Source organism: Penaeus chinensis, chromosome 35, assembly GCF_019202785.1.
Source record: "Penaeus chinensis breed Huanghai No. 1 chromosome 35, ASM1920278v2, whole genome shotgun sequence".
Taxonomy (NCBI): Eukaryota; Metazoa; Arthropoda; class Malacostraca; order Decapoda; family Penaeidae; genus Penaeus; species Penaeus chinensis.
The window spans coordinates 1,942,474-1,952,473 of record NC_061853.1 but is presented as its reverse complement, the minus strand read 5'-3'; the positions used below and the strand labels follow the sequence as shown (position 1 = coordinate 1,952,473).

The following is a 10,000-nucleotide window of genomic DNA, read 5'->3' as shown; positions in this document are numbered from 1 at the left end:
CTCTCTCTGCCCCCACCCCCTCCCTCTCTCTATCTCTAGCCTCCAGGCTAGTACAGTAGTAACGTGTCGGCCTCTCCCCCGATGGGTCGGCGGTTCGAGCCCCGCCCAGGCGCGAGAAGTTGTGATTGTCGCCTGGAGGATACTGCTGTGACTGGGCACTACGGCGGGTAAGGGCTAAGCTCAGCCGAGTCAGCACCAGCTGACACACGTTAGCTCAGTTTCGCATATCCTTTCTCTCTCTCTCTCTCTCTCTCTCTCTCTCTCTCTCTCTCTCTCTCTCTCTCTCTCTCTCTCTCTTAATCTCACTCCCTTACTCCCTCACTCTCCCTCTCACTCATTTTCTCCCTCTCACTCCCTCTCCCTTTCCCTCTCCCTCTCCCCTACCGGAAAGGAAACACGCTCTTCCATCCTTTTCTCGCCGCTCTGGATGTTAGACTCCCTGCACATTCCTCACTGTTGCCACTTTTACCATTCGAGCTGTTCAGGGGCATCGCCTTGTCTTCAGATGTGGCAACAGCGGAGGGCTCCTTACTGGTTGTCGTCGTCGTCGCCTTCAGGAGGACTTCCTCTGCTTCAGGAGGTGGCTGGGGGATCTGATGGGGGCGGGAGGCGTCCGGGAGATCGTTCAAGAGGCCAAGTACCTCCTCGTACTCGACCAAGAGGGGCTTCACGCTGCCTTCCTCGACCGATCTCGTCCTCAGGCCTAGAATGGAGGTTTAGATTATGTATTGTGGAGGAGAAGCTGGAGCACGAGAAATTGTGTATTGAATGACATTATAATTCCTAAAGCTTATGTGGCAATTATTCGGTGTTTTTCTAAGGTATCGAGTTGATATATTACGTCTAATATTTTATTTCATTTCGTTACCATAACTCTTAATAATGACACTGATGATGAAGGTATCGATGATGAAGATGATAATGAAGGTGATGATGATGACTGTGAAGAAGAAGAGGAGAATGATAGTGATGATTCTTAGGAGGAGGATTGTGATAATGATAATAAGGATAATGATAATGATGAAAATGATGGTGATGACGTTGCTGATATTAGTGGGTGGAAGTAGTGATGCAGAGGAGAGGAATAATGACGTCATCAGTTCCGCTTGGGAATCCTCGTCGCACCCATGACAGTCGAGGTGAGGGACCCTGAAGGCGACGCGTCCCCCTCGTACGCGTAGGCCCTGAGGTCGTCGTGCGTCAGGAACGACAGAGACGACCTATCTCCGCTCCCCACGGCGGCGCAGAGGACGACCTGCCTGCCCCTGGCGCCGCCCCCTCGCAGCGTCAGGCTCCCTCCCCTCGGACGCCCCTCCTGCCCCCCGCCGCCCGGAGAGGAGGACCGCCCCGCCGTCAGGAGGGCGTCCTTCGCTTCCCGACCGTCGTCCCCGCCCTCGCCTCTCGCCTCACGCTCTCCCCCGGGCGTCGCTCCCCCCGTGGGCGCCGCGCGAATGTCCCGCTTGCTTTGGGCGTCGTGGGCGTGGGCTTGGTTCATGGGGCGGCCGCCGGGGGTGAGGGAGTGAGGGCTCTTGTCTGCGGAGGAGGAAGGCGGGAGGGGGGGGGGGGGTGAGAAAAATCAGGGGAATTTATGCTGATTCATATTTTCATTTTCTAATTTGATTTGATTTATGAATTTGTATGAGGCGAAGGAATGGATATTCGTAACTAGGAGGATTGGAGGGTAAGACATCATTTCAAAGGGTGAAAAAATATAGATATCACGAAAGCATACAATCTGGGAATAACATCCGTTACCGCCGTAGAAAAGAAAGAAAAAATGCGAATAATAAAATGGAAAATAGATAAATAAAAGAAAATAACGCTTAACTTCCTATTTAGTAAATAAGTCTTGTTTTTGATGATCACCTACGAGGGAAGATGGCGGAAGGTCTGTGCCAGGTACTTCCTCCATCTTAAGTTCCTGAAGGAGGACTTTCTCTCCCTCAGGCAACTTAGTACCACGAGAAGAGGAAGAACAGCGCTTGTGACCTCTTCTTCTTCCTCTTTTTCCTCCTCCTCCTCCTCCTCCTTCCTCGACTACTACAGGAGCGTCTGTATCTTCCCCGTCGCCACAGCCTTCTCGACACATATCGCCACATGTCGCGCCGTCAGCATAGTGGTGCCGGAGGACGAGGAGCACCAGGAGGACCACTGCGAGGAAAGGAACACTCGAGAGGAATGTAAAACATTTGGAGGCAAAGTCTGTTTTATTTTTTTATTATTATTATTATTATTTTTTTTTAGGTACTTTTCCTTTTTGGAAAATGTGTGTAGGACTCAATGTTGGCAATATTATGGTCTTGTTTTATTTATGTATTTTCGTAATGATTATCATTATTTTTTTAGTGTAGTGTTACAGTTTTGGATAACATTTGCAATGTAATCGAAGAGTTGAAACTTTATGGAGAATAATTTTTTTTTTTACATAAAAAGAAGGAATAGAAAGTGACTTAAGTATACCAATTCGGAACATTTTAAGAAACAAAGAGATAAGAAAAAAAATATAGCCATCTTGTAAAAAAAGAAAATCCTCTTAAAAACGCACAAATGAATGCCAATAAAAATCCCTCTGCAAATATAACTTACCCGACAGAAGCACCGACAGAGTAAGCAGCGCCAGGGCCGCATGTGCCATAAGTGGATATGAATCAGGAGCCACTTTGGTCCACTGGCAGTTGTTCCCGACGTGAGCTGGGCCGCAGAGGCAGTGGTAGCCGGGGAGGAGGTTGTAACAGGTTCCTCCGTGGAGACAAGGCTGGAAGACACACTCGTCGATATCTTGGCAGACTCTCCCCACCAGGTGCTGACCGGGGGCGCAGCTGACGAAGCAGGAGTGTGTATGAGTAATAGGTATCGGTGGATGTGTGTGTGTGTGTGTGTGTGTGTGTGTGTGTGTGTGTGTGTGTGTGTGTGTGTGTGTGTGTGTGTGTGTGTGTGTGTGCATAAGTAATGCTTATGTATGCGTGTATGATTGTATGTATGAATGTATGAAGGTATGGATGAGTAATATGAAAATATGTATGTATAAGTAATATGAAAATATGTATGTGTAAGTAATATGAGTACATGTGTGTGAGTAATATGAATATATGTATGTTTGAGTAATATGTACGTATGAGTAATATGAATGTATGTATGTATTAGTAGTGCAGATGTGAAGAAGAAACATATGCTGATGAATAAATGTAGGAAGGAAATGCGTGTGGATAGTTTTGAGAAGAAATGAAAATGGGTATATATATGGTGATATAGTGAAGACATAACAACGAAGACTGTAAAGACGAAATGTGCAGCTAGAGTAAGAGTGGAATGTGTAGAGAGTGTAGATGCAAAAAGGAAACGCAACAGTTTTATTTTAAAAGAGCTGATTCGAATGTATAAAAGAGAATTGCCTTTTGAAATACCATGGCTTAATATATATATACTTATAATGCAGATAGCTAGATTTAAAAAGGGGGAAATATATATGCAATACGATCAGATTATAGCAATAGGAATTATTGATAGCTTCCACACTCAGCTTGAGCTCCGGGGTTGAAAAAAAACATTACACCCAGGTATTAATTTTGCAAATTGTATAAAGATGGGGATTCAAATCTCAGTGAATAATGTACATTTGTATTGAATAATAGTCTGCTGCTTAATGTTTAAATTAATTCGTTCTGAGCAAATTTATATGTAACTGAATCCATAAATAAGAGAGACAGCAACCTATCGAAATATATACATATATGTGAACATATACAAAGAGACACACAGAACAAGAGACAGAGACATACACGCACTAACGTACAAGCATACGCACACACAGAGAGAGAGAGAGAGAGAGAGAGAGAGAGAGAGAGAGAGAGAGAGAGAGAGAGAGAGAGAGAGAGAGAGAGAGAGAGAGAGAGAGAGAGAGAGAGAGATTTAGAGATAAAGAGAAGACAGACAGAGTGACTGGCAAACAAACAGAGACAGACAGACAGAGAGGCAAGGGCGACTGGCCAAACTTACCTGCAGGTGGCGAGCTTCCATGAATCATGGCATGTAAGGGGTGGGATACAGGTGGTATTGGCACAGAGGTCAGGTCCAGGGCATCCGCGACCCAGCTGGTTAGAGGTGGTCACTTCGCCCCATTTGGTCACGTTGGAGGCAGGTGGCAGGGGTAGAGGGTGGCCAGATATGCGGACGTCGTCAATGCAGCCTGTTGGGATGCAAAGAGCTGTATGAGCGTCTCCGGAAAACTCACTGAGCTGAACTTATGGAGAGCTGTACTGTATTCACCATTTAATGTTGCTTAATTGTGATAGAAAAAATGAATGCCATTAAAAAAAAATTATTTGACATGAACCAAACTATTTTGGATAAAGAACCATAGTTTATACATCGGACGTTGAGGCTACATATGTATCTTCGCAAAACTAAGCTGAACTTATGAGATCTAGATTATCCCCGTGCGTTTATGTTGTATGTCATAGTTAAAATATCCATGACCTTCAAGATGTCAGAACTACAAGTGTGTCTTTTTAGAGTGACTAAGTTGAGCTTAATTTATATTCACCATTAGTGTTGCTATATTGTAATGGAATAGTTATCCTCAGGCTTTTATTGCCAGTCAGCCTCTCTCCCCCCCCCCCCTCCACAAAAAAAAGGAAAAGAAATGAAAAAGAAGAAGAAGAAGAAAAAGAAAATATATATGTATTTTTTTAAATAGATCACCATAGTTTACCCTCAAAGTAATAATTCCCTCCATGAACATCTTTGACCCAGATACCCCCACACAATGTTCCACTTACTCTCACTCAAATCCTCCTCCACCGACACCATATTGGCGTCCACGTTCTCCGCCAGGCCCCCGATCACCACCCGCTCCACATTGATGGGCGTGGGCGTGGGCGACGTCGAGGACAAGAACCGAGACGACTCCCTGCCCGTCCCGTCCCCGTCAGCGCCGTCCGGAGACCCTTTGGCGAGGGACGCAATGCTCTCGTTCCTCCTCCAACCTTCACCGTCGTCGACCGCGGTGAAGAAGTTGAAGCCATGTCGTGCCACCGTGACAGCGTGCCAGGCACCATCTCCTACAGGAAAGCCCTCCACGCACGTCTCCTGCCGCCCCGTCGCCTGCTCCAGAGACCCGCACACCACGCCGTCGCGCAGCTGTGGGGTGTGAGGCGTTGGGACGCGAGACGGTGTTATTTTGATATTTACAAACAATAGTCGTATGATTGTTAACATTATTATGATTTGTATTATTATCAGCAGCATTTTATTATTATTATTACTATTACTATTATCATCATCCTCATCACCATCATCATCATCATCATCATCATCATCATCATTATTAATATCATTATTATTATCATCATTATTATTATCATTGTCGCTATTATTATCAGTAACATAAATAGCATTACCATCCTTACCAACAATACTATCGTCATTATCAATATGTTTTATCGTTACTACTATCATTGTCATTACATTTACTGTCATTTCCAAATTACTGACATCCTTATTATGGATACACCTATTGCATCGTTATTAACCCTATACCATCAGTATTACTCATACGGCAGGGAGATAATCTATAAAAAAAAATCTTACAAACACTTAACTACAAATACATCACTATATATGTCAGTAATAAATGAATGAATGAATGAGTAAAAAATCCTTCCACTTTTTAAAATGTATTTATACAGGATCTTATTTACGCATTTACTAAGGAATTTATTATCATTATCCCGTGAATGATAAAGGAACTCAACCCAACCTTCAGGACTTACGACTTTATTTATTCTTTTATTTATCATCCTTATCATTATTCATTCATTTACTTATGACTTTCTTATTATTACGTGAATGATAAAGGAATCCAAACCGAGCCTTCAGGACTCACGTGCACGGCCAGGGCGGGCGCGCGGCGATCATCCGAAGTCCTGAGTAGGAGCCCACTCGTCCTCCCGCGTGTCCGGACCCTCAGCTGGACCGAGAGGACGTAGGGATCCGGACTAAAGGACAGTGCTATGGTAGCGTGGGAACCGGGTCCGAGGGCGGCCGGCACAGTGGGCGTGGCGCAGAGGTCCCCCGCCCACCCGGGGTCGCACTGGCATGTGGGGGCGTTGAGGCCACCGCCACAGCGCCCTTGGAGTCCGCACCTCCCGACGTAGGATTCCTGGTCCTCTCCACGCCCCTGGCAGGCTTGTTCCTGGAGGGCGCAGCCGGACTTGCTTCCGCTGCTGAAGGCCGGCTCGCCCAGGTCAGTCAGCTGTTGGTTGGAGGGAGTTTAGGGTTCCTCTCTTCTCGTTCTTTCTCTCTCTATCCGTCTACCTATCTCCCTGGCTTTATCTGTCTGTTTCTCCTCGTTCGCCTTTTCTCTCTCTATCTATCCGTCTACCTGTCTCTCTGGCTTTGTTTACCTGTTTCTCTTCTCTCTATCTCTCTATCTATCCCTTTATTCGTCTGCCTCTTTTCTCTTTCTCTCTCCACCCCTCTATTTTGATCTATCTGTTGTCTTTTTCTCTTTCGCACTCACTCTCTCTGTCTGTCTGTTTTTATCTATTTCTTCGTCTTCTCTTTCCCTCTTTCTTTCTATATATCTTTATTTATCGGGTTCTATTCTCTATCTATCTCTCTATCTATCTTTATCTATCTTTTTCTCTTCTCTTAATCTCTCTCTCTCTCTCTCTCTCTCTCTCTCTCTCTCTCTCTCTCTCTCTCTCTCTCTCTCTCTCTCTCTCTCTCTCTCTCTCTCTCTCTCTCTTTCTGTGTGTGTGTGTGTGTGTGTGTGTGTGTGTGTGTGTGTGTGTGTGTGTGTGTGTGTGTGTCTTCATTTATCTGTCTCTCCTCTCTTTCTCTCTTCCTTTCTCTGTTTGTCTGTCTTAGGTATCTGTCTCTTCCTCTCCTTCCCTCTCTCTTCCTGTCTTTCTTCCTCTCTCTCTTCCTTTCTCTCCCTCTCTCTTCCTGTCTTTCTTCCTCTCTCTCTTCCTTTCTCTCCCTCTCTCTTCCTGTCTTTCTTCTTCTCCCCCCCCCCCTCTCTCTCTCTCTCTCTCTCTCTCTCTCTCTCTCTCTCTCTCTCTCTCTCTCTCTCTCTCTCTCTCTCTCTCTCTCTCTCTTCCTCTCTCTCTCCCCTCTCTCTCTCTCTCTCTCTCTCTCTCTCTCTCTCTCTCTCTCTCTCTCTCTCTCTCTCTCTATCTATCTCTCTCTCTCTCTCTCTCTCTCTCTCTCTCTCTCTCTCTCTCTCTCTCTCTCTCTTCTCTCTTTCTCTCTCTCTTTCTCACCCCCCTCGAACTTAAAACTGCTAGGTCTCTTCATTAAAATCAGACCAGCTTTCCTTTGCGCTCATGAAATAAAAAAGTTTAAAGTCCGTTAGTTTCGCTGCTCTATAATCTAGCAGGAATTTTCAGCTGCAATTTTTCCCCTTTTACGGACACAAGTGAAAGTTATAACTAAAAAAAAAAAAATTAAAAAAAAATAGATTCCATATTTCGAATTAATGTTGCTATTGATTTTTCTTAGTGGCATTTTATACTTTAAAACGGATTCATTCGGCAATAGAATGACAATTTTATCAACAATTACCTCCAAATGAGTTACGATATATATATCATCAATACATGTATAAATAGATGAATACATGAATTGATAAAACGTCTGTTAAAAAAAAATACAACTCATATTATTTGACGAAATACGTTGCGTCAAATAAGTGATGATAGCAATGGCATTATGAAACGTACACACGAGCACCAACCCATTTACGAATATGTGCGCGTGTGTGCGTGTGTGATGTAATCAAAAGGAAAGGAAAATTAAATTTAATTTCATAATTTGATATCTGATGTTTGTGCCTTTTTCATTTCCGTGTTTGAGAGGATCCATTTAATTAGGGAACGGTTAAACAATTGTTCAGAATTAGAAGGCTGTCAGTTATGCATTCGGATAGATAAGCAGGGAGACAGATAGACAGACTGAGCGATTAAGGAACAAACAGACGTACATACATGCAGACAGACAGACAAATAGATAGACAGATAGATAAATCAAAATATAGGAAGACAAAGAAAGATGTTAATTGACAGATAAAGATAAAGACAGAGATATATAGAGATTGATAGATAGAGATAAATAGATAGAGATAGATAGTAATAGAGGGAGATAGATAGAAAGATAGATAGATAGATAGAGAGAGAGAGAGGGAGGGAGAGAGAGAGAGAGAGAGAGAGAGAGAGAGAGAGAGAGAGAGAGAGAGAGAGAGAGAGAGAGAGAGAGAGAAGAAAGAAAGAGATAGATAGATAGATAGATAGAGAGAGAGAGACAGACAGACAGACAGACAGAGATAGAGACAGAGAGACAAACAGAGCGACAGAGACAGAGACAGACACATAGCAACAGACAGACAGACAGAGACAGTAAGCCAGAAAAACAGAAAAGCAGAATTGCCTTCCTTCCGACAGACACAGAGACTACCAAAAAGCTTCTGATCGCTACCTCTCCGTTGACAGTCAGGTGCGAGACACACCCCTGCAGCCCCTCGTGCAGATGGGCGCCTCCAGTCCAGCCGAAGTCCTTGGGCTGCGGGCGTGGGTGAGCCATCCCGCCCACCTGCAGAGGCAAGCTGCTCATCCACCCCTCCGTATTCCGAGGCTCCGCCCACGGAGAGCGAGCGATGCAAGGGCTCCTCGGGGCCGTTTCCTTTGAGGCCCACTGACGTCCACACAAGTCAATCATAAGAGCAACGCCCTGGAATAGACGGTAAGAATGTAGAGAGGAATGTTGCAATATTGACTCTGGCGTGAAATCAATGACGTGGGATTTTGTTTTTAAATTGTTTTTTTGGTATTTCTTTTTTCTTTTGATGATGGATGGGTTTGAAATACTTTCTTTTAGTGAAAGGAATGTTTTATGTACATTATCAATCAGTGTAATGCGCCGGTATTTTTTATAATTATGTAAGCATTAATATTTATAAATGTATCATTAATATATAAATACAAATTTATAAAAGGGTACAACAACAAGGTGCCCGGCTTTGATTTTCCTTTCATTTTTTGTTTTTACTTTTTATTTGGATTAAAACCGTCCCCTCCCCCCCACAAAAAAAAAAAAAAAAAAAAAAAAAAAATATATATATATATATATATATATATATATATATATATATATATATATTTATATATATTTATATATAATAATAATAATAATAATAATAATAATAAAAACAAATAAAAAATACATGTATGAAATTACAATCGACAACAAAGATACCTTGATTTCGAACACACAAACGAACAAACAGCCGCCCACCCCACACGTTAGCGAGGCCGCCCACCCACCTTCGCGTGCAGGTGAACATGAACAGTGTGCCACGAGCCGGTGTTCAGCGTCGTGTTCACCAGCAGCCTGACGGGGCCTCGAGAACCCTCCATCAGCAGCTGCGGGCGCCCATCCACCAGCTGAAGAACCATCATGGGCGCGGGCGGGAAGCTCGTGCGGGCGGAGGAGGGCGACAGAGGGCCCGTGTAGAGGAGGAGGGCGTTGGGGCGGCGCGTGAGGAGGCGGAGCGAGAGCGTCGTCGGGAGGCAGGGCGGGAGGGGACGCAGCCACGCCCAGTCCGAGCCGCCGAAGGAGCGGGAGAGGATCTTGCAGCGAGAGCCCCACGAGCGCCCGGGGCAGATGCACCTGCGGGAGGAGGGGGGAGTAGAGATGGGGGGGTATATGGGTGGGTGAGGGTGGGGAAGGGTATATGAGTGGGCACGGGTGGGCATGGATGAGTGGGGGGGCACGGGTGGGTGGGTATGGGTGGGTACAGGTGGGAATTGGGTGAGTGGGTGCGTAGGGGTAGGAATTAGAGGTGCGTATGTACGGATGGGAGTAGGCGTGTTTGGTATGGGTATATGGGTGGGTATTGGTGGGTTTAGATGGGTGGGTAGGGGTGGAGGGGAGGGCATAAGGGAGCATTCTCGTCAGTACGATGATGACGTCAGTTAAATCATTATAAATATTTCACTACAAT

The 10,000-nt window shown here is 44.9% G+C and overlaps 1 protein-coding gene across 1 annotated transcript in view; it reads right to left on the bottom strand.

Moving 5' to 3' along the window:
- Positions 1-333: 333 nt before the first annotated feature.
- Positions 334-10,000, bottom strand: part of LOC125044462 (putative neural-cadherin 2) — a 19,402-nt gene continuing 9,735 nt past the window's right edge. The window contains exons 7-15 of the mRNA XM_047641145.1: positions 9,321-9,666; positions 8,428-8,727; positions 5,867-6,253; positions 4,779-5,139; positions 3,997-4,186; positions 2,587-2,819; positions 1,867-2,151; positions 1,126-1,533; positions 334-703 (exon numbers count right to left, since the gene is read on the bottom strand). Of these exons, the coding sequence (XP_047497101.1) occupies positions 381-703; positions 1,126-1,533; positions 1,867-2,151; positions 2,587-2,819; positions 3,997-4,186; positions 4,779-5,139; positions 5,867-6,253; positions 8,428-8,727; positions 9,321-9,666 (2,833 nt within the window). The 3' untranslated portion in view covers positions 334-380. The remainder of the gene's footprint in view (positions 704-1,125; positions 1,534-1,866; positions 2,152-2,586; positions 2,820-3,996; positions 4,187-4,778; positions 5,140-5,866; positions 6,254-8,427; positions 8,728-9,320; positions 9,667-10,000) is intronic.